Source organism: Ahaetulla prasina, chromosome 7, assembly GCF_028640845.1.
Source record: "Ahaetulla prasina isolate Xishuangbanna chromosome 7, ASM2864084v1, whole genome shotgun sequence".
Classification (NCBI taxonomy): domain Eukaryota; kingdom Metazoa; phylum Chordata; class Lepidosauria; order Squamata; family Colubridae; genus Ahaetulla; species Ahaetulla prasina.
This window is the reverse complement of record NC_080545.1, coordinates 77,670,627-77,696,170: the sequence shown is the minus strand read 5'-3', so window position 1 is coordinate 77,696,170 and position 25,544 is coordinate 77,670,627. Positions and strand designations below refer to the sequence as shown.

The window sequence follows — 25,544 nt, the reverse complement described above, 5'->3', positions numbered from 1 at the left end:
CAATTCCCGCCTCCTCCTCCTTCTCCTCCAATCGCTAACCGCAAAGCCTCCTCCATCGCAATGGGCGGGGCTTATCGAAGAAGCGCGGCAGGGAGCAGAACGCTCGCCTCATTTCCCGCCCTCCCCCCACTCTCCCGCCAAACCCGCCTCCTGTCCTTTTCAACTCCGCCCCTCGAACTTTGCCCCGCCCCGTGCAACCAGCCGGAAGGATGCGTTCCCGGAAGTTCCGGTGGGGCCGTCGCTGTGTGGGGTAAACAATAATGGCGGAGGCTGCGGTGGCCCCCGGTGGTGGCGGAGTAGCGGGAGCGACAGCCACGGCAGCGGTTGTCACGGCTTCCAGCGCTGGCGACTCCGCCACCACCCTCACCACCACGGCCTCCAGCCTCCCCACAGCCGAGCCTCAGCCACCGTCCGCCGGAGCCGGAGGGGGAAGCATCAGCGGTTGGACTAAACAAGTCGCCTGCAGGTAACGTGCTGAGACGAGAGCGGCTGATGGCGCCTCCGGTTCCTCTTTCCTTCCAGCCATTCCCGGCCTTCCTGACTCGCCTTTCCGGGAGAAAGCCGTCGACGGCTTTTTTTCCTGTTTCTCTCGCCCTGAAGACAAAACCAGGCTTCGGCCTCCGCTTAAGGTCATTTCCGACCTGGCTGGCTGATTGGCTTCCCTGGCATATTTTCTCCCTCTCTTTTGCGTACAAGAAGCTGCTTTAAATCGCGATTGCGCTCCCTTCCCTGCAAGTCTTGGCTGGCTTGACTTGACTTGATTTTATTTTGAGTTAATGAAGCCAAGCTGGCATCCGCAAAAAGCCCAGGCAAAAAGGGGCTACGATTGCGGTAGAGACTGGAGGGAACCTGGCTCTGCCTCTTATTGTTTCCCTCGGTGCCTTTTCCCCTCTTTTGGAGCCGGCTGGGTTTGGTTTATTCCCCTCCCCCCTCCTTTATTATTATCACGTTGGCCTCCGCGACGGTTTTTGTTTTGTTTTGATTTTTTTGTTACCAGTTCCCTACAGCAAATAATCCCTGCCCTCTCTGGAGTCCTTTGTAATTTCTCTTTCTTCTCATCAGCCCTTCTTAAAAGTACCGCCGTGGATTCGTAGGCAATCCACTCTGGGCAGTTTAAGATTGCAAGTGTGATCTTTACTTGTGCCTTGTTGGTGTCTCTGCCAACAGTACTGCACCGCCTTTTGAGTTTTAGAATTAAGATCCCCAGGGGTTGTTTTTTTTCTTCTTCTTCTTCCTTGATGCTGCTTCTCTTTGACAAGGCAGCTGCAATCAGGATGTTTCTTCCGTGGAAACTTTTAACATTAGAGTAGATCAGATTGTGCAAGCCACTTTGTGATGGGCAAAGTTAAAAAAAAAATTGCCCAGTGTGTTTGAAACTTCAAATTAGAATGCATTCAAATTGCTATCCGCAGTCCGCAATTACACAGGAAAGTGTTAAAAATGAGCTAAGTTCATTTTTAGGGTTTGATCGTGTATAGAAATGGTGTACTTCTGAATTGTTGTGTAGTGTATTTTGCTCCCCAGTTTGATATTATTCAGAACTCTTTATGGTTGCAACATAGCCTTCATTTTTTTCTGTTATTTTTTCTACTGAAACCATATATCTTAATTTTTTTTTTCCTGTTTTGTGCAAAAAGTCCAAAGGAGCTAACTATTGAAAGAAAATCATTCATTTTTACTTTTCTCCACTCCTTCCTTCCTTCCGTCCATTTTCTGTCACGTTGTCTTGTTTCAGAATCTAATAAAATTACCAAAAGTCCCAAAAGCCTGTTCTATTAATGTATATTATTATTAACCTTGAATAAATGTTCATTGTCTGTTGCTTTTCATTGTTTATTTTGGCTTTGGATCGTATATTTTTCTTCCTTGATTTTGATTTTTAATTACTTGCTACCAAAGTCACAAATTATGAGAGGGGCAGCTTTATAAATCTCTTAAATAAATGCATAATCCAACAAAATAAAGATTGAACTATTAGTAAGATTTGAAAACAAGAAATTAAACTTAACACTTAAACTTAAACTGCAAAACTTAAATCCGTATGGACCATATCTATTCTTTTTTATTTTTGAAACAAGAACACAAAATAATTTGGGAGAACTCTCAGAATCTGTATAAAATTGTTCTGTAAACTTTTGCAACTTTTAAGTCATCAGTGGATTCAATCCAGTCTTAAAAGCCTAATAGTTTACCTTAGAGTAAATAGATGAGAATTTTGATTATTCTTGTCAATTTGAATGCATTAAATATGATGCCATAAAAGAGAAGGTATTTTTAACTTCCAGGAATGGGATATAAATGGAGAAATTGTACAAAAAATAAGTATCTCATCCTATTTCTTGCTTACTTATGTTCTTGTAATTGTGGGAATTAGCCGTAATTAGATATTTTAACTGGTGTTCTGGATTATATCTGAACTTGTTTACCATCAGTTACTAAATGACCTATGAAGGTCATCTGAAAATGTTATGAATATGCAACTGCAAAATATATGAAACTTTGTTGCTAGGCTCACTGTTGATGTGCCAAGTTAAAAAATCTAAATGTAAGGAGCATAAGCACACACTGTGTCAGATGGAAGAAGTTTAATCTGGGTTCCATTTTGTTCTTTGATAATGTGATGATGAATACTGCAAGTGCTTTTCTCTTTTTTAGAATATAATATCAATTCAGTGGTGTGTATGGCTAGAAAACTTCATTTCATAGGAAATCTGGATAATGAGACACAGAATTTTTACAGTTTCTCTTATTCATAAATTACAGGTTTAAACATAGGTTTAGAGATTTTCCTCCCCACTTCTGTCCAGGCTGAATAAGTTAAGGATGGGATTATTTTGGAATAATATATGGTTCTTTTATTAACATGGTTTTGGCTCTAATGAATTTTGGAAAGTATCTCTTTTGATGCTGATCCTGAATCTTTTAACTAAAAATTTGTATTTAAATTTATATTGAGTAGGTATTCTAAAATTGAGCATACTGTAGAACTTCATTCTTTTTTTTCCTGTCTCTTAAATTATTAGGTTAAGTTCTCAGTAGTTGTGGTCTCTCAGTTTCTAGTGGCTTGTATAACATGTTGGTTTCTGATTTAAAGTAGTCACCCAGTGTGAATCTGAATAAAGAACAATGTGTAATAATAAGTCAGGAAATAATATAATTTCAATACCTTAAGCATAATTTCCTACGAGTGTTTATTACAGACTGAATTGGATACAATTCTCTGATGTAAATAGCAGGGCAGCTTTTCCATGCTCCAATTAATGCATAATGGTCAGGTAGCTAAAATGGGTCACAGCTAATTAAAGGGTATAGAATCAGAATCTATTTCACTACTCTTCAAAATTGCTTTTTTTAGAAACATAAAATCAGATGCAATTGATTTAAAATGACTACATCTAATGAACAGAGGATAAGAATCAGGTTAATTATGCTGTGTCACCTCAGGCTAAAGATCTATCAGAGAAATTGTTTTAAAAAATGAGATTTTGCTGTTATGGGTTCATTTGAGGCTGTTGTTAAAATGAAGTGGATTTAACCAGCTGGCCTAAAGCATCTGTACTGAATACATGATCAAGTTTGGAGTAGGCGTTGTTGAAACTCAATCTGTACGGGTCAAATTGTACTGCACAAAAGATTATTTAAATGATTCACTGTTCACTTCATATTTGACAATTGTAACATTTACTGAGTCTGGCCTTGTGTGGATTTGTCTCGTTGACCTCAAACACTATACGAAAGACGCTGGGAAAGTCCATATTCAAAGAATGTGAAGTGAAAATAATTAAAACTTTTTACATTTTTTCAGTTTTATATTCATAATTAGTGTGTTTTTATTACATATTATTTGCGCTACTACCATCTAATCTTATTTCTACCTTTCCCCTTCCCAAGAACGTCTATTCCCCCATTGCTTATCAGTTAACAAAAGAGCTTTACTGTACATTATTGAGGTCATTGTAGAATCTAGCAGCAAATGTACATGTGCATGATCAGATTAAAGTAATGAAATCTCTGCAGGAAGCACGTAATCCAAGTTAATGTTTCAATTAAATACAAATTAGAAACAATGGAGTGCCTTTCACCCTTGGATGTATTGTGCATTTTAAAATCCCAGACTGGTTATTGCTACAATTGTTTTGATACTTGTTTCTACAGAGGAATGTGATTTAATAATACTGTAGCAAGTTTGACATAATGTGTTGATTCAATGAAAGGAACATCCTAATTTTTTATGGGCTGGAGATTGCCATAGCAAATTTGCAAATTAGGCAGTTACTCTTTTTATAGATGACCTTTGGGCAATCAAACTGTTCGTAGTACATGAAGAGGTAAAATAGGTATTTTGTGCACTGTCTAAATCCATATCAGATTATTATATTGTACTGATGTGTGAAAATAGCTTGCTGTATATGGATTTTTTTTTTAATGGATGACTAGAATGGGTTTAAGTGACACATCCATACGTAATACATTTTAACTGCTAGTGTCCCACTTTATTTCATTCAGTCCTTGCACTTCACAGCTCCCAACAATCCCTTCATGTCCATCTGGATAGGACCATAGAAAATATTATGGTGAACTGTTGCAAACCTTTTTTTTTTAATTGATTATATGCCATCATAGAGCCATGGTGGTGCAGTGGTTAGAATGCAGTATTGCAGGCTACTTCTACTGACTGCCAGCTGCCTGCAATTTGGCAGTTTGAATCTCACCAGGCTTAAGGTTGATCCCGTTTTCCATCCTTCTGAGGTGGGTAAAATGAGGATCCAGATTGTTGGGGGGTGTCAGGTATGCCTCCTTTCAGTATTCAAGAAAGAAAAACCCCAACTCCATTTTCATAGAGAAAGGTACTTTTACTGAGTATGAACTGAATGCAATCAAAGAAAAGCAAGGTCTGAGGCAATAGGCACAAAAATCATATAGGAAACGTCCCCAAAACCCTCCCCCCAAGGGCCAAGTCAGGATTATCCAATCCACATTCCCCCAGGGGGTCATATGGGATACAGCTTCAGATGGCCCCATCCTTCTGGTATGCCTGGACGGTTGACCTTGACTGGTTATCAGCACGCCTCCCAGCTGCAGAGAAAATGCTGAGGGAAAGTTCTTCCAATTTATTCCCTGTTACAAGACATCTCCACCAGTTCGCTTCCCCCCTCCTCCATAACCAAGGCAACTCCCCCCTCCCCCCTTACAATGGCAGCCATAGCAAGCAAGCAATATAGAAGCGGAGGCTGACATGGCAATATGCTGATTCTGCAAACTGCTTAGAGAGGGCTGTAAAGCTCTGTGAAGCGGTATATAAGTCTAACGGTACTGTTATCAAATCATTCTTGACTTCTAGTGACACATAGACATATTTTTCTCCATGGTAGTCTATCCTTAACATGGTCTTTTAGGCCTTTCATTGCTCTTGCTGCTGACTCCATCCACCTTGCTGCTGATTGTCCTGCTTCTTTTCATTCCTTCCTCTTGTTTTAGAATTAAAACCTTTTCCAGGGAGCTAAGTCTTTGCATAATGAGTCTGAAGTGGATAAATTTTACTATTATCTCAATTAATTTTCATTGAAGAGATTTTTTAGAGAGCAAAACCAATACAAATTTAAAGATAAAAAATGAAAGAAAACTGGTAAGTAAATAAACACGCAAACAAGAAAAAGAAAAAAAAGATTTAGAGAAGCAGCTTTTGATCCTCTTTACAGCAGTTATAAATGCATTTATGTTACTCTGTCTGTATGTATAATAATACCATTGTTCCTTTCCATATGCCACCCTTTCTGATACCAAAACTATCTGTGTGTGTGTGTATGTGTGTGTGTGTTCAGCAAAAAGTCTGTAAAATAACTGATAAATGTAGTTGTTGTCCTTTCCCTAATCGGGCAAGTCAATTTTGCCCTCTCTGCAAATTCTGTCATTTTCACCAAACATTCCTCTGTTGTGGGTATTTCACAGTTTTTTCATCTTTGTGCATATAATAATCTCACTGCAGATACTACCAGTATATACAAAAACTATTTTCCATAGGCCTTTTCTAGTCTGTTCATTAGCTGCAACAAAAATACCCCTCTTTTTTGAATATTTAATATTAATCTTTAAAATTATTTCTATATGTGTATCTGAATTAAAATTCTCTAGCTTCTTACAAGTCCACCAGGCATGATACAGTGGCCCTTCATGTTTCCCACATTTCCATCATGTTTGAAGTATCTTTCTACAATCGATAAAATGTTTCTGATGTGATTTTTACGGTGGTTTTAATGAAATGTATTTAATGCATATTCTGAATTTAAATAATAATAGTAAACAATGGACGAGCCTGAAATTTTGTTACTATAATTTTGTTGATAATCTGACAGGCATATGTGAAATACTATCAAGGTGCAATCATTAGTTAGGTGTGCTGTACAAAATGCATTTTTAGCAATGGCCAATGTATTGATTTAATTAAGAGAAGAAACACATTTTTCCCTTTTAGAGGATTAATGCAACCCTATTAAGCAGTGGCTTTAAAATATTCTAGTTTAATGGAATATTTGGAATATTGCATCCTAGCAATTCAACTGCTGAAGAAGTAGTAAGAAATTCTGCACATGGGCCATGATCTCAAGCGTGCACATTTGGTGACAAAGGTAGCATTATTTCAGCAGACACTGTATCCCCAATACTAGGCAGGCAAACTAGTTTTGGGGGAATATGTCTGATTCCTTAATTTATTTATTTTTATTCACACAATTCTCAGTAAATTTCCAATTGAACTGAGTTCGCCTGTTGGGAATGACCCAGGCCCTCATCCTTTCAAGCTTAGACTATTGCCTGGGGATGCCTTTGAAGGCTGCATAGAAACTTCAGTTGGTATAAAATGTTAGCTGCCCACTTCCTGGTGAGTAAGAACCACTTTAACAATATGACATTTCTTTTATGGGTGCTTCATCACTTGCTAAATGATGGTCCACTCAAATTTAATGTGCTAGTGTTTATATATAAAGCCCTATTTAGAAATAAAGTGCTTGAATGACCTTTTGTTGATTTTTTTTGGGGGGGCTTGGGTTTAAATTTATTGTGAATCTTTTAACTGGCATATTTTGAACTATAAAAGATGCATATTTTGAATTTTAGGCGATTATGTTTCATGCACTGTAAACTGAGTTTTGAGATTAGGCAGTATATAAATTTATTATAATAAACTTGTAAAAAGTGCCATTTAATGGGATATTTTGAGATCATAAAGATAAATTCTCAGTTAAATTAAGTCTCATTGGATTAAGGCGTCATTTGATTAGCAATGAATCTTCCCATTTTCTTTCACTCATTTTTTCATGTTTGTAAAGTTTTATTTAAATAGTAGGGATACTGTCTTTATAATTGGTTAATTTTAGATATACAATCAAATTATTCTTTGGGTAACAATGGTAAAAGTGAATTAAATATTGATATATTAAAATTCTGTCTCAAATTTAGCTCTGTGCATTTCTTCAAATTGCAGTTAGATATTTAAGGATGCTAGTAGATTCAGGAATTTTGGAAAAAAGTGCTATAATATCTGCTTTTAGGAAGAGATTTACTGCTTTGAGCAAATGTATTTTTAATTGAAGGCAACATTTGTTTTGCTGAATGAAAGAAGAGGGTATTTTATTATCCATAGTTTTCCCACTTCTTTAATTAAGAAGACTTTTTAGCTTTCTATAAGATAGGCAACTTTTTTAAAATAAAGAGTGTTTTTCATACTTGGGAAATTGTCTTTCAACTGATCTTTAGGGACTGAAGCTGTATTTATTTTCTATTATAATAACCTGTGAACAGCTGTCTGACATATTTTAAATTCAAAATATGCTGTTTCAACCTGACAAGTATTCCAGTACTGTGCAATCTTAGTAGAAGTATTTCAAGCTCAAATATAGGATTGGATGTGTCAAAGTGCTTCTGATAAGTTTGGGAAAATGTGTGTCAAGCTTGAAATATTTTGCACATCTGTGCTATTCCATAGTTTTCTTTTTCTGGCTGGATTAAAATAAATTTGTTTCTATTAGCTTTTCATTTACTGATTTTGCAAGTACTTTTATTTTAACAAAATTATGACTGTTAAGACAGACTGCACATGACATGAATGACTTTAATAAAATGCAAACCTACATTTAAAAGCATACAAATTGCAGTTTAGAGCGGAAGGGCAAAATTGCCAGAAGAATAAAAAACAAGAATCAGACTATGTAGACATAGGCTTGATTGATCAACTATAGCTTCAGTTCACTTATTAACAAGTTCTCTGGTGAACTGTTCATCTAAAGCACCCATAAGCAACCAAAAACAAAAATAAATAGCATAATACAAAAATACATTAAAATCTTAATTGCTCCATAATTCAAATATCTTAACATTTTGAAATCACGAAATGTCCTATTTAGGATTATAGTAAGAGAGATTATAGATTATAGCTTTCTTGAGAGAATATTCTGTAAGTGTTGGATATTCCACGCCTGTGCCTGATGGATACTTGCCTCTGGAATCCATATGTGACATTTTTTTTTCAATATAGGTTTATTTTTTACAGAGAAAACGAAATGCAGACAATTTGATACTAAATAGACTTCACTGATTGTCTATTATTAATTCTTTCATGAGCAGTAACATAGATTACCTCAGTTTTTGTTACTGGTCAGGGGCGTATTCTAAAAAGGGGTGTTTTCTAATAAAGAGTCGCTTTTCAGAGTGAGATGGGTGTCCTATAAATTTAATAAATAAATGCAAATAAAATTAGACAACATCCAGTTCCAGCATTCTCTTTCCTCTCCCCACTCCCTAGCATAGGAGATCACTCATAATTTTTATTCCATCTTTACAGGTAGTCCTCAATTTATAACCACAATTGGTTCTGGTATTTTTGTTATAAATCGTTGCGTTCATAAGTCAAATCATCCCATGACCAGACCTGATTTTATGGCCACTTTTGTCATACTGTAAGTTGAGTCACACAGTTGTAAGTACAAATCCGGATTAACCCATAGCATTTTTTTTTGCCAGAAATTTGCACAAAACATAGCAAATCCCAATCGTGTAACCGTGTGACACCACAACCTAGGCCTGTCAAACTGGCAGCCCATGGGCCTGATATGGTCTGCGCAGGCCACTCGCACCTTGGCTCCGCAAAGGCAAAAAATGGCCCATTACGGCTGGCGATGCAATTGGGTTTGACAGCCCATGCCACAACTGGTTATAAATGTGAGCCAGTTGCCCAGTGCCCAAATTGTGATCCCGTGACCATGCGGTAGAGCAGAGGTTGTAAGTTCAAATTTAGGTCGCAGCTGACTTTTTTTTGGAGGTTGTCTTAACTTGAATAATTATTAAGCAAAAATTTATTGAGGGGTACCTGTTACCCTCCTAGCGACTTCACAATTAAGTGTAAGGGGACTACAAACTCTTGCAAATACTTCCGCTTGCATCGGCACTTAATAAAAATATTATCACATAATGTTGCATAATGTACTGGCGTCTTGTCACAAACCTTCATTATTACTTTTTTGCAAATGGTGGAGGATGCTCAGGAACAGCACCAAGACTCAAAGCAATGTTCCTCAGGAAGCCCACAAAAAAGTTTAACAACTAATTTGCATAGAGGGAGCTAGATCAGCTAAGTACCAGCTCTGTTACCAATAGGGTTGGTCTATATATATTTTGGCAGCTAATGCCAGGCAAACTGCCTTTCGCTTCTTAATCTGTAACAAATCATATTTAAAAGATACCAAATATTTGAGTGACTGACGAAAAATTTAATATAAAACCAAATATTCATACTGTCGCTAGATAATATGCAAGCCTCTTCATGGGTGATGTAGAATGGTAATTTCTCAACTCTTATTCTCTGAAACCACTCCTTTACTTACACTCATCAATCTCATTTTCTTTGTCTGGAACCTTGAAAATGAATCTCTCATTAGATTGGATGGACCTTATCACCCTACCATCAACTTCAAACTTTGACTTTAAAAAATTAAAGAAACTAAAAACGCCACTTCCTTTGTGTTATGGTAAAACTATACAATGGACACCTAATACCATGCTATGCAAGAAACCCTGTAGATTGCCTTCCATACCTACATGCTTCCCACTTCTACTATGGACACATGATCAACTCTAAATCTATGTTCATGTTCTACACTACAATTAGATTTGTTTTGACAAAGATGCTTAACTGACGGAAAATTTACTTGCTGGTATTCTAGAATTTTTATTATATTCGTAATATCTTTGCTTAGCAAAAACAATTTGAGATATTTTATCTGTGTGAATCATCTCATTTTATTTAGTCTTTAGCCTCATATAATATATGTGGGTATATGCATAATTTTGTGTTTATTTGGTTTGTCATGTTTATGTAGTGTATGTTGGATGTGGAAACCTTTTGAGAGCTGTATGCAACAAAATTTCAGTTTAATCTATGCCAATTAGTGTACATTCAAAGGGACAATAAAGTTATTCTACTCTATTCTATTCTATTCTATTCTACCCTACCCTACCCTACCCTACCCTACCCTACCCTACCCTACCCTACCCTACCCTACCCTACTCTACTCTACTCTACTCTACTCTACTCTACTCTACTCTTCTATTCTTTGACCTACAAACACAGTTGGGACTGGAACATCCATTGCTAAGTGATGTGGTTGTTAAGTCATCATGTGACCATGCTCAATTTTCTGACCTTTTTTGCCACAGTCATTGAGTGTATCTGGAAGAAAGCCTAACCCTGTTATATTTTGTTCTTAGATTGTTAATTTCTGAATAAAGCTTGTTGCCTTTTGTGATAGTTTTTTTTTAAATAATTTGACCATGCTCATCTGGTTTACACACTTTCTTTTTAATTCTGTGTGGCATCCCGCCTTATTCTTACTGATGCTTATTCTGTATAATTTTCTTTGAAAATGATTTTCAAAGTTTGAATTTAGTGCTGCTTTGCTGCTTCATTTTATAATATGAATTCTGCAACAAAAAGGCGTACGTTTTATTCAGATAAATATAAATCCCTCTCTAGGGCAGAATGTTTATATCTTAAACAGGTAGTCCTTGAGTTACAACAGCAACTGAAGCCGGAATTTCTATCACTAAGTGGTTGTAAACTGTGACATCATGTACACTCATTACTTAGCAACGATAATCCCAGCAGTTCCAGGCAGGAACTGTGAAGCAAAAGCAATTCTACAGGCAAGAGAATCCTGTCAGCATGCCACTATTAAGTGGAGGCAGGTGAACAAACAGTGGGAGAGGAAGCAGCTTCCAACTTCCCACTGGCTTCCCAATTGCCTTTGCTTGTGGAAAGCCAGCAAGGAACATTGGAAACCACGTTCACACGATTACAATACGTGCTTATGATCTTTTCAGTCACACGCTGCAGTGGTGGCAATTGATTTAGGTAACTGTAAAATGTAGTTAGAAAACTCCATGATACACTAATTATCAATACTAGAGCCCATAATGACTAAAGCGTTGAGTTTAGTACTCCAGAACATTAGGATTATTATTCAGGAGTGTTTGTCATTTATTTTCATCAGGCATGATGGAATTTTATTAAAACTACATAATATTCTTTCCGGTTCAGCCATATTTACAAATTTATGTCTTTCAGATATTTCATGCATGGTGTTTGCAAGGAAGGGGACAACTGCCGTTATTCCCATGACCTCTACACAACCCAGTCTGGCATGGTGTGTAGGTATTTTCAGCGAGGATGCTGTGCTTATGGAGATCGTTGCAGGTATAGAAATGCTCTATGTTTTTACAAGGAGCAAATTCCCTATATTTATGGCTAGTTATCCTGAGTGGCTTTAAAGAGATAAACAAGTTTTAGTTCAATGAATGTGCTAACACGTGGGCATGGAAGTTGCACATTACCCATTTCGGGTGTTACCACCAGTACTGATGTAGTAGCAGCGTTATTCTTATATATACTTAGTGGAAGCAGCCAGTGCTATTATATTTGTAAGAACAGGATTTGTGATTTGTGGTCGCATCACTGGGAATCTTCATGCAGTGTGTTAATACAGATACATTTTGTATTCTACAGAAGCTTGTGCAGATACTGAAAAAAAGGACTGAGGCAGAATTTTAACTACAAACTGAACTTGGAAATATGTCAATGCGAGACAGTAGTAGCTAATGTGTTTATAACTGCCTTCTAATTGCAAAACTAAATGTGCAGTGCAAAACTTATAGAAGCCAGTTAGGAAGCAGGATCACAACAAAATAAATATTTTACCTCTGTGTCCCATTTCATTGTAGTTTTGCCTAACCTGATATCTTCCATCTGGGGTGCCTCTCTAAAGTCACTAATCCCGATCTTCCACAAATGTAAACCATACTCTGGGCTGCAAAATATGTGGAGATCAACAGGAGAGGGAAAATTGATCAACTCTCAAAAGTTCACATGTTTAATTCAACAACCATATTAAAGCCCCTTCAACCATATTGAAGTTATTTTGTTTTTGTTTCCAGATAATCGATTGGTGAACATGTAGAGTAATAAAGTATATATTCTTTAATGCAAATGCAGTCATTGCAAAGGGGCTCAGGAAGAATGATATACAGTACTCCTACATACAAGCAGTTTCATTTCTTTCTCCTGTTTTTTTATCTTCTGATGTAAATACACACACACACACACACACACACACACACACATCTCAAAACACTGAATGCGGAAATGTACTTAAGATGAAAATTGGAAGCAGAGAAGAAAGAGAATTCCTAGAGTAAAATCCAGTACTGTAATGAGTGGAAGTCCACAACTATGATGGGAATGCAGATTCCTTTTTTCTCACTGACCTTCAAAGTCTGCTTTAGAGATCTTTTAGAACAGATTTTGATTTCCCAATAATTGCTTTCTCTTACTGATTAAAAAAAAGTTGATAAGTGGATTATATCTCTCACATACAGTATTTTCCACCCAAGGCCACTTATATCTGATGGCTCTTCCAGCAGTACAGAGTGCTAGAGAAAATATTTACTTCAGTGAAGCTTTACAAGTCACTTCAAAATACATTGTCAAGTAACTATTTAAGGCCACTTCAAGTATCTTAATGGGGCTCTGTTTCCCATCCGCCTTCCATATAATGCATTTCTGATTCCTTGAAGCAATTTCTTTTAACTGGAGTTCACATAGGGTTATTTTTGCAATTTCTGTCTTTGTTCCTTATCAGATATGAACATACTAAGCCATTGAAAAGAGAAGACACAACTACTGTGAGTCCAGTTGCAAAAACCTATCCTTCGGCCTCAACGGATGTGACTTCATCTCCTGGAACACTTGAAGTGAGCAGCGGTGAGACTGAAGACAAAGAGCTGGCAGCTGCAGGAGCTGGGGCTGAAGATTGGGTGAATGCTGTGGAGTTTATTCCTGGACAGCCGTATTTTGGTCGTGGTAAGTTGATTCGTTGTAATAGTGATAAATGTTCATTGCCAACCATGGCGCCGCACCCCCCCGGGTCTCTCTAGGTATTCATTTGAACAGTTGTTCTGCTTTGTGTTATAAGCTGCCTTATAATAAATCAAACACTGATTTATGGAGTTCTTTCCCAGTTTTGCCACTGAGGGCAGTGCCTCCCTATGGTCCATTTAGTTGAGCTCAACTGGCCAGTCATATGTTGTGGTCTGAAGGTGCCAAATATTCTAGGGAGGCTTTTCAATTGCATATTCATTGAACAAATGAGGAGTGTGGGCAGAAAGAGGAAGTTATATATGCAAAATGCTGCTGCAGTCTCCAGATTTTATCAGCTAGGAGACATTTGATTTGCCTTTCCGTATCATTTGCCTTACTATAGTTTAGAATTAAATAAGAGAATACAAATTTGTCCAAGTAATTTATCCCTCCTCCTGTTAGGAATATTTCCCTTATCCCAAGTGATAGTTGTTCTTTTTCAGACTGAAATTGGTTATTTTTGTGTGTGAAGTGAAAAACATTATAGCCTCTGAGGATCACAGAGACTGGAACCATAATGTCTTTTTATCTTTAGCAAACCACAGTTTCTTCTCCTCTGAAGATTAAGTGTAATCTGATACCAGCAATATCTGATACAATTTATGGACTGAATGCAGAATTATTCATTTGTACTTCAAATTGTATCACTTAAAATATCAGTTTTGACGATTAGGCGTCCTTGATTCTTCCCTATTCCCTTTGTAGTGCTTTGCTTAATTAAAAATACGGCAAACGCACAAGCTTGCACTTTGTATTATTTTAGTTCTAAATATTTTAGTTGGTTCTAATAAATTATCACCATTCAGGTATAACTTTTGGAATTTTTGTCACATGTATAGCAATAGCAATAGCACTATAATAGCACTATATAATACACTATAAAAAGCACTATAATAGCAATAGCACTATAATAGCACTGTGAAGTGCTCTAAGCAGTTTACAGAGTCAGCATATTGCCCCCAACAATCTGGGTCCTCATTTTACCCACTTCAGAAGGATGGGAGGCTAAGTCAACCTTGAGCTGTGAGAACCGAAATGCTAGTAGTCGGCAGTCAGCAGAATTAGCCTGCAATACTGCATTCTAGCTACTACGTCACCACGACTCTTAAACCTAGCTGTGATTGTTTTTCACGTTATTTTAAATTTTAAACTTTCAGTACAGGTTGCCCTTGATTTACAGCCATTAGCTTAAAAAGGGCTTGAATTCAACAATAGCCTCTGAAAATGTCAGTTACAACCCAAATTTGAACTTACAACTGTTGACTTATCCCTGCAGTCATGTGATTGCAATTTGGGCACTTGGAACTGGTTCACTTTTAAAACCAGTTGCAACATCCCATGTTCATGTGATCACAATTTGTGAGATTTTGTGCCAGTTTCTGACAGAACAAGTGGGCCTCTGTGGCTCAGGCTGCTAATGCAGTCTGTTATTAACAGCAGCAGCCTGCAATTACTGCAGGTTCTAGTCCCACCAGGCCCAAGGTTGACTCAGCCTTCCATCCTTTATAAGATAGGTAAAATGAGGACCCAGATTGTTGGGGGCAATAAGTTGACTTTGTATATAAATATACAAATAGAATGAAGACTATTGCTAACATAGTGTAAGCCGCCCTGAGTCTTCGGAGAAGGGCGGGATATAAATGTAAATAAAAACAAAAAACACAAAAAACCCAGACAGATATGCCATTTGTTAAGACTTATGTACTTATTTTATTTCCATATGACTTGACTTATGACATCAAATTGGGTCTGATCACAATAATTTATGATGGAAATCCCAGTCCCAATTGTGTTTGTATGTTGAAGACTATGTATATTACATTTACATTGTTCAGATGATTATAGCATTACTTAAGAGATTCTAATAAGAGCACATGGCCTAAATCGTTCAGCTTGCTGCTTGTGACTCAGCTTTTTGTTTTTGGTGTGCAGATCTTGTTGAATGGTCTTTGTTCAAATAATTCCTCTTCTAATCCAGTCAAGCTGTTGATTAATAACACTCTATTGTCCTGTATACATTTCCAGTTGTCAGCACTTCTTTAATAATATGTTTACTTCTCTAATGACATGTTTAGGGAGGAACCTAGCCATAATTTGTTACATATTACTACCCAAGCCACCTAGTAGTTGGCTAAACATTTAAAAGATGGTTCTTTTACATGTCAGTCTGCATGCCTGCAAAATCTGCACGTTAGCATATCTCTATGCTTTTCATATGTAGTACAGTGTGTATGTTCTTAAATGTTTCACTTGGAATACCACTGAACTAAATAAGTGTGTTTTCATGTCCTTCATGTTTCAAAAACATTAAAAAGATGTTTCATGTTGTTTCAAATAATTCATAAGATGGTAATATTTTTGTGTAGAAAACAAGAAATAGTGATAGAGGACTAACCTCTTTTCCTTAAATAAAATAATTTGTATGTTTACATAAAAAAGGCTACTCAGGCTTTACCATTCAAGAATCAAATGCTCTATGTCTTCATTCTGATTGCTCCAGCTGCTCCTTCCTGCACTGAAACTCCTCTGCAGGGAATGGTAATTGAAGAGGAATACGAAAAACAGCAAACCAGCTTAGAGATGAAGAAACAACTATGTCCCTATGCTGCAGTAGGAGAATGTCGTTACGGAGAAAACTGCGTATATATTCATGGGGATATCTGCGACATGTGTGGCTTGCAAGTCCTCCATCCTGCTGATGCTGCACAGAGATCATTACACATAAAGGTAGGTGGGAAAAATGAGTGAAATAACTAGTTAACTATTAACTATTAACTAGTGAATAAATAACCACAGAAACATTTGAGTTATTGCAAAGGGGTTTCTCAGGTCCAGAGAAGAGCAACAAAAATGATTGGGGGGCTGGAGGCTAAAACGTATGAAGAATGGTTACAGGAATTGCATTAATCTAATGAATAGAAGGACATGGAGGGATATGATAGCACTGTTCCAATATTTGAGAGGCTCCTACAAAGACGAGGGGGACAAACTATTTTCCAAAGCACCAAAAGAAACAAATGTGTCGTGTCCCCCTCCCCCTCCAACGACTGGGTCAAGGAAGTCCGTATCAAACATGGCAACGAAGCCTCTACAGCTTGCCAAATTCCTTCGAGGATTATCAGGGCAGGCAGGAGTCCAAATTGTGACTTCAGCGATAGAGTCCGATATCAGCAAACTAGATGAGACTTTGCTTGACTCAAGGTTGGAATGCCAAAAGCAGGTCCTTTATATAGGCTGTGGGGTGTGGCTCCATGACTCAGCATTTATCCAGGCCTGCCCCTCCCTCCCTTCTGCTGGCGTCACCTCTCAGATCTCCGGAAGCGAGGATCCTCCCACTTTGAATTCTCTTCTGCTGGATCTGCTGTCAGTAATTCCAGCATGTGGTTGGCTTCCTGCTCACATGCTGTAGGAGTGAAGATTATCGGGCTTGTCTGTTCACTCCTGACATCCTTTCCGGGCATGGGGCCAGGGCTGGGGGCTGGAGGCATGACAGGCCGTTCATCTTCATTATCAGACTCTGAGTCTGATAACAGGTCCGGGTGGAGACGGGAGGGGCCCGGCTGAGGAGAGGAGGGAGGACAAGGCACAACACAATGGTTGGAAACTAACTAAGGAGAAAAGCAACCTAGAACTAAGGAGAAATTTCCTAACAGTGAGGGCAATTAACTAACGGAATAGCTTGCCTTCAGAAGTTGTGGGTTTGAAGGCTTTCAAACAGGAACTGAACAACCATTTGTCTGAAATGATATAGAATCTCTGCTTGAGCAGGGGGCTAGACTAGAAGACCTCCAAGGTCCCTTCCAACTCTTATTATTCTAAGTTTTATTCTGTGTTCTAAATCTTTGTTATCATAGGTGCAAGGAAGTGGCTGATGGCCTTGGGTATGCCGCTATGCAGAGTTTGGCAGAATGCTTTAGTGTTAACTGGGGCCAGCACCAAGAAAACTAGAGCAGGGTGATACTGCTCTGTCTGGCACATAAATGTCTTAAAAAGGTGTCCTTCTCCAATCTAATCCAATATGCTGTCATGTGAATTGGACCTAATATGACATCGGGTTGTTCTACAGCAAAATGTTTTATGTAGTAAGAGGGCTATTGCAAAATAAGTCAACCCCAAGGCTCCATCCCCTCCCTTCCCTCAGAGCATCTCCTCTTAGTTAGAGCAAATAATAGAGAAACTCTAACAGAATCTAAGACATAATAGCTAGCATTTTGAATTGGGTCCGGAAGCTACTGGCCCCCAGTACTGTTTCCCTGAACGATAGGGATCATTCGACTAAACTTGCTAATGCTGGTTAGCAAATGGACAGACAGTGGCAGTTTGTGGCTCTTCCTCAACAAGAGCCCCATGTAAAGCAAACTGGAAGATGACAAGGGTACAGGTCCCTGTTCTCAAGCCATTCTGATTTAGGTAAGATCATAACTGACAGGCCAGATAAAGCTGATCAAAAGCTCTTCTGGTTGTAACAATAGCAATAGCACTTATATATCGCTTCATATGCTTTATAGCCCCTCTCTAAGCGGTTTACAGAGCCAGCATATTGCCTCCCAACAACCTGAGTCCTCATTTTATTGACCTTGGAAGAATGGAAAGCTGAGTCAACTTTGAACCGGTCAGGATCGAACTCCTGGCAGTCAGCAGAATTAGCCTGCAATACTGCATTCTGACTACTACACCACCATGGCCCATAACTGTCACCTGCTGCTATAGTAGGAATGATTAGTCCAAGAACACTCACAGATTGTGTGCTTGCTCTTTTGGGAAACAAACTCTGTCCCGAACAATATTCATGGATCCCAAATGTTTCTGAACTAACAGTATTTCTGTCTCCTGGGATTCAGTCTTAGTCTGTCCATAGACTGGGGTAAGTTTGAGTGCTATCAGTATATTGATATAGAACCACAAACCAATGGATTGTGTTTCCCAATAACTTCAGATAAATGTTAAGCAAGATGGGGGAGAGGTACAATCCTGGAGTGTCCTGCAGTGAAATGCCAAAGGCTTGATCTGTCTTTCCCCAAAAAATATTGGCCCTGGTCACTAAGGCAGAAGAAGAACTGCTGCCAAAGTGTGTTCCTTGTCGCCAGCCTTCAGAGAAGATCCAAAAGGATGCTATGGTCCATGAGATTAAATGCCACTAGGAAGTCTAACAGGAACAAGAGAGAAGCACCCTTTATATCTGTTGCAGAGTGATTAAGATTGCTTCTGTGCTGTATGCAGGCCTGCATCCAACTGAAAGAATTCTTAACTGTTCCTTTGAGGAGGTGAGATAAACTACTTGGTGGTATTTTGCTTTCTAAGATACAGATTCTTAGAAAATAAAATATTTTCATAACCTGCCATCTGTGTGGGATACATAATGTTATGTTTCCCCTTTGAAATACATTGGAGCAATAATTGGGAAAATGTGTATTTAAGTTAACCACAGACTTTAAAATATGAGAAACTCTTTACAGCCGACAGTGTGTTTATCATTATTGCACTTTAAACTTTAATGAGAAACTTACATAAAGTGAATTTCAATGATAATAGGAAGGACCAATTTTAAAAATAAAAAATGGGAGAACTACAGATAAAGCATATCAATAATAAGTGTTTGTGAAAAATGATAGCATTCTGAATATCCTTCTGAAATGTGCTAATAGCACATTTTATCCAGCTCCTACCTATGACTATATGTCATTATATTATGGTCAGTAAATGTTAAATGTGATTATCCAGTTCAGGTTAGTTCATATCTAGGGGGATGAAATACATGATTATATCTTTTACAGTACTGGGCCTCAAATGGGAATGAATGAATGAATGAATGAATGAATGAATGAATGAATGAATGAATGAATGAATGGAGTTTCAAGATTTATATTAAAATCACTGTCCTCAATTTGATCGTATAGAAGACACAAGACAGAAAGAAGATACAATATTCTTGTACACAAGATGTATATTTTCAGCTTACTCACTGCAGTTGGGTCGTTATGTTTCATTTCCATGGATTTGGAGGGGTAAAGGAATAAATAGCTCACTATTTCTGAATATGAGATAGTTTGACTACCTATTGCCATTTTTCACATTTACAATTGCTTCTAGTAGATACAAATGGAACTTAATTGTGGTTAGATACCATGGGGTTCTTACATTAGATGCATTTTATTTATATATTACCAGTCTTGTTTCTGCTGAAAAATAATCCACTTGCAGTAAAACTGTATTTTATTTCATTATTTTAGTTCTTTCTGTCAGAAGAATTAAAAACAAAACTAAGACAAGGTGCCAAGAAAGCAGTATAAAAAGTAAAAACACCACTCATTCTCATTCTTTCCATGCCCAGGGGGGCATTTTTATCATCTGAAACTAACATTTGAAGTTGACAAGAGTAGAGCATTGTAGAAGTTGTAGTCCTCTCAAATGCTTTTGTGACGTTTTTTTCCCCCCTCTCGGTTTGACTTTATGATCAGTAGTGTCAGTTTCTTCTCCTTTCCTTCACAGTCTTGCATCGAAGCTCATGAGAAAGACATGGAGCTCTCCTTTGCGGTTCAGCGTAGTAAAGACATGGTGTGTGGCATCTGCATGGAGGTGGTATATGAAAAAGCCAATCCCAGCGAGCGTCGATTTGGGATTCTATCCAACTGCAATCATACTTACTGTCTCAAGTGCATTCGCAAGTGGAGGAGTGCTAAACAATTTGAGAGCAAGATCATAAAGTGAGGCACTTCCCCATGTCCGTTGTGCTTTGTTTCTTGGGGAGAATTAGTGTTTTGTGTGAACTGGCAACTTCGTCCCTCTTTCATCCCAAGACTGCATTTAATACATAAGTAATGTTATTCAGCATTGAGGGTTTTTTTTTTTTTTTTTGGGATCAATTTTCTGACCTCAGTACACTTGACTGGTCAGCAAGATCCACTGAGTTTGAATGTTAAGTCATACCTTTTTTTTTGTTGTTGTTAAATGGAAGCAACCTGCTGTTCTGTTGGTTGGTTGCTGTACAAAATCACTTGGGTGCAAATGGTGCAAGAGACAGAAACTCCAAACATGTGTTTCTTAAGTCTTTTCTCGTTCATTACTGAGCCAGTGGCCCATTCCTTTTTAAAATCTGCTTGGAAAAAAAAAACCCAAACCAAACCAATATGGACATCCAAGAAAGCAAAGTTACAAAAATAAATTTATTTATATCTAAAGAAAAATGAGTCTGTGTGTGAAATGTTTTTCCCCTTCATGTTCTTTGAAAAACCTCGATAAATGCCTTGGGTCGGGAGAGGGGGGGGGCTTTTGGGGTGGGGGTGGGTTTTGTTTTAAAGAAATGCAATAGACCGGACAGAGATACGATAGACTGCTTGTAAAGGTGGTTGTATGTCTGTGCTGGGAATGGCACCCCTGTCATGTAGAATTTTGCAGTGCAGTCTGTTCGTTTCCCAGGTCCTGCCCAGAATGTCGGATCACATCTAACTTTGTCATTCCAAGTGAGTACTGGGTGGAGGAGAAGGAAGAGAAGCAGAAACTCATTCAGAAATACAAGGAGGCAATGAGGTATGAGCATTGCAGCCTCGAACCGAGTTTGACTGCAGAGGTTAAAGGGCGTACATGGAGAAAAGTGTTACCTGAAGTCCTCTCATGCCTCCTTCCCACCCCACCCCATGAGATGCATCTTTAACCACGAGCAGATGCATGCTGCGTACACAAATAACCTTTGTGCCAAATAGCCTCATGTGCTGTTCCCTTGTCCACCCGGTTTACAACTTAGTCATAAATAATAGCACATTTTATTCTGGAGTGTTTCCTCTGCATGCATCTATCCATACGCACACCTTTTCAGTATGCACATCCACGTAATCCACTGTGTTACATATGTTAATTAATTTAACATGGTTTCTGCAACAAGCAGTTTTTCTTTTTCTTTTTTTTTAAAAAAAAGTCACCTGGCTTATAAAGCAAATACAGTACTGAAATCTGATTGGCTATGCTGTGAGTAAGGGTTGCGATATTTTCCTTTCCAGCAACAAGCCATGCAGGTATTTTGATGAAGGCCGTGGGAGCTGCCCATTTGGAGGGAACTGTTTTTACAAACACGCATATCCTGATGGCCGCCGAGAGGAACCCCAAAGGCAGAAAGTGGGAACTTCAAGTAGATACAGAGTAAGTCCCACTGCTTTTGTTGACTTTCCCCCCCCCCTTTGCAATAGAACAATTAAGTTTTGAATTAGACATTTGAAGATGGCTAAATAAAAACTATTTTGACCTATAGGATGGGGAGGGGGCATCAAAAGGGTAACTTTGTGGAAGCAAAAACTTCATATCCTCTTGTAATTTTTTTTCCTACACCATTTTTTTGAAAGGGTAATCAACCTAAAGTCCGGGATCATGTAATGGGCATGATTATATGTAGCATAGCCAAATCAGAGCAATGCCGATACTATATTTTTATGTTGAATGAATGAAAGTTTCTTGTAGGCTGACTTGAAAGAATAGTTGATTATTTTTGTGAAACGTGCATTGTTCTACCTAAATGTTAGCTTAGTGCTACTTAGAATAATGTATCTAGTCCCCTTTGCCAAATGTCTACTTTAATTATAAAATGGTGGATAACAATGTAGCTTTATTTATTTTTTTATTTTAAGAACTATCAAGAACTCCTCCCTTGAATGAAATTGTATCAGAATTAGCAAGAGTCTTCCCGCCAACTCTAAATTAGTAAGAAATATAGATGAAGGCCTGAGTGTAGGCCACCCACAAGCCTGCAACCTATTAGGCCTCTATTGTGGTCAGCTAAGAGCTTAATTATTCCCTTCCATCATTTCTTGTTTGGTGTTTCTTGAAAGTGCAGAAAATGGATAGTATTCAAAGGTACCTCCTATTAGGTAGATTGCAATTTGCAGGCTTGTTATAATGCTGTGGTGTTTTTCTGTTTTCAGGCTTTGTCTTTGACCCAGAGGTACACCTTACGTGCAAGTATGCAAAATGTCTGCCCAACAGAAAAAAAAAGTTGTAAAAAATATTAGGATCACTGTTATGTTTTTCATGATCCTAATTCCTTGCATGGGTATCTGCAGAGATTTTCTTTGACTTTCAGATACTGGTAGCATTAGAGAGGCAATCTTCACACCTAAGTCAGGGGTCTCCAACCTTGGCAACTTCTAAGACTTGTGGACTTCAACTCCCAGAGTTGAATTCTGGGAGTTGAAGTCCACAAGTCTTAGAAGTTGCCAAGGTTGGAGACCCTTGCCCTAAATAATCCCCCTTTGATCAGGCTTTCTCAGTTTTATTCAGTGTTTGATGACAAAGGAAGATTATTGGGACACTAGCTGTAGGAATCATCTAGGTCTAGGTTCGTTTGGGGAATGGCACTCATGTGAGGCCAGTAATTCTGCTCTACTTGTAGGCTCAGCGGAGAAACCGGTTCTGGGAATTCATTGAAGAGAGGGAGAGCAGCGATCCCTTTGAGAATGATGAGGATGAGGTGGTGACCTTTGAGCTGGGTGAAATGCTTCTCATGTTGCTGGCGGCAGGAGGCGATGATGACCTAACAGACTCCGAGGATGAATGGGACTTGTTTCATGATGAGCTGGAAGACTATTATGACTTGGACCTATAGCACATCTTTGTGGTGTTTGGACTGTCTGCTCCATTTTTTTCCCCCTTCCCAGGCAGTAGCTCTTTTTCCTGTGGTGTTGTGGCAGTGCCTGTGTTTTTCTCCTAGGCAGGCCTATCAATTCCAGGTGCTGCTGTTGTAATAACTCCCCCACCCCACCCCAAGATCTGTCTCCTCCTCCCTGCCTTCCCACCTGTCCCCCTCTTCCAAGCCCTAGGAGTGTGTTTCTTTTTCTGTTAAAACAAATGACATGAAATAAACCTTTAAAGCGTTAGGGGTTTTTTTTTTTTTTTTTGGTAAAAATGAATTTAACTGTCAGACAGTTAGATTAGACTTGTTGCTTTATATCTGTTCCTGACAGGATTCACCCAGTTCCAGGGTTCAAATGTTTACAGGACTTCCACTCTCATCTTTAAGAGCCCAGATACAAACCTGAGAACACTGGCTGTACGGCGGGGGGATGGGCAGATGTTGGCCAACTGCCTTGTTCCACAATAAGAGACTCTGAAAACCAATTTTCCTACTTCAGATTTCAGGCCAGCACATATTTTCTTGGCTGGCTTTAGCTCCATTCCAACCCCCCCTCATGTACATGTGTTCATTTGTGGTTTTGGTCTCTTGTTTACTTGCACATTTACTATTTACTACTGTGTAACCAGAACCTGGTGCGAATGTTCCGGTTTTTACTGTTCGGCATGAAAGGCAAAATGTGTTTGTGTGTGAAAGGAGAACTTTCTTTGTATGTATATACAAATAAAATACAGAGTTGTATCCCAAGGGCTGGGCAACTTGGTATATGTGTGTATTAAACCCTTTCCCTCTATTCTTCTCATCCCCTTCTTTACACAAACCTTTTGGCGCATGATATCTTAACATTCAACTGGATTTTGAAATGAATGTTGTGGTTTCAGCAAATTCTGTGGAAATGGTCTTTAAAACAACTAATAGAGTAGACACTTCCTTATTGACACCAGCACTCCATTCTCTTCCTAGTCATCCTTCTACTACTTTTGGGTGTATCTGAGTCACACAGGTGTAGGAATATTGTTAGCCAGAATTTGGACCAAATTATCCACTTAGGGTACCACCATATTGGGGTTCCTGTGCTCTCTTCATCTTTGCAAAGTTGTAGAACAGTGTGTGATAATTAATCAGTTAAAACCATGAAATCTCCGTCTCTCTTAGAAGGATCCTTGTTGCCTTGCAGAACACCTGAGTTGGCTAAGTAGCTGTACAACATGCATGTTGCTACTTTATCCATAGAAAAAAGCAGCCAAGCACCAGTTCTGCTAGGAAGAACTCTTTTGAGGTCATCAAAATCTTTCTCCCTCTTTTCCTCTCCCCACTTCAAGGGAATTTTAACTTTCATTACATTTAATGCTGCTGGGTTGTCCTTGAATTGTTCTGCTTGTGTCCTTTTAGATTGCATTTCTTTTCACTTTTAAATGGAATCAAAATATGTTGCTGAAGTCTGTGTTACTTTGCAGCTGCCTTTTGTAAGAAGCACTTTTCCCAAATAAAAAAGCGAGAAAAAAAGTATGATCTCTGTATTCTTGAGATTTTATTGGGATGGGGGAGGGGAGATCCATTTGGGAGAAGAAAATTACTTTTTTTTTTTTGATTTTGCAGCAACTGGAGTATCAGCTTCAATTTCTATTTAAGCACTATAATAATTGCAGTGATCTAAGGTAACCTACCATAAATCTGCCTGGATTATTAGATTAAGACATTTAATTTTACCTAAGGATCTTCCAAATTGTCACTGTGAGACATCAATCTTATTATCTCTGAATGAATCAGATGCCTTGTTTAATGGATCTAATTTATTTTGTTCAAAACAATTAGCAGCTTTTGGGACACCTATTTTAAGTAGAGACAAAACTGCAGAAAACACAGTATTGTTCTCTCAGTGAATTAAAATAAATGATTGTGCCCAGTAAATTTGTGCTCAGTGTAAGATCTGATCCTTGTAAGCTATTAAAATGAATTGACACAGTAATATCTAGTGTATTCCAAACCTGATTTCTTTTAGCCTTTTACCATGCTTCTGTTAATGTAAATAGCCATTAACGACATTACTTTCTCATGCAACCTTTCATCATTTTAGAGCTGAATAACCTCCTTGGATGAAAGGTTTTGGCTTTAGATACGGACATCTAAAAAGATAATGGGCTTTATGGCTAGGAATTATAGAAAGTTACTCCAACAATGAGTATATTTGACCATTCAAGTCTGAATCACCAGAGAGCTTTCTCTACTCACGTGCTCTGCTTGTGGTTGTAATAGAAGGTTGGGGGGGGAATGCAACACCCCTATTTGGGAATAAATACTGCCACGTGGATTTCAAGAAAGTAAACGTTTGGCTCACACACTTGTATGTTTTATGTAGTTCCACGCTCTGATTTAATAATGCATCATTAATTTAATGTATCTGATAGAACTAGCTGATAGCCGATAGGATTACAGCTATCTCATCATACCAGACCAAAGCACTCA

General features: G+C 38.3%; 1 protein-coding gene across 5 annotated transcripts; it reads left to right on the top strand.

The window, feature by feature from the left end:
• The first annotated feature begins 209 nt into the window (after positions 1-209).
• On the top strand, positions 210-24,587 carry MKRN1 (makorin ring finger protein 1). 5 transcript variants are annotated; one of them, XM_058190803.1, is made up of 8 exons: positions 210-466; positions 11,615-11,743; positions 13,185-13,405; positions 15,963-16,189; positions 19,952-20,166; positions 20,879-20,989; positions 21,457-21,595; positions 22,839-24,587. In XM_058190803.1, exons 1-8 carry the CDS (start codon positions 261-263, stop codon positions 23,049-23,051), a joined length of 1,461 nt encoding a protein of 486 aa, XP_058046786.1. In that variant the 5' UTR covers positions 210-260; the 3' UTR covers positions 23,052-24,587. The 5 variants fall into 5 exon arrangements, with proteins under 5 accessions (XP_058046786.1, XP_058046789.1, XP_058046787.1 ...); XM_058190806.1 differs by having other exon boundaries at positions 20,879-20,922; positions 22,839-23,063; XM_058190804.1 differs by lacking the exon at positions 20,879-20,989.
• Positions 24,588-25,544: the final 957 nt, after the last annotated feature.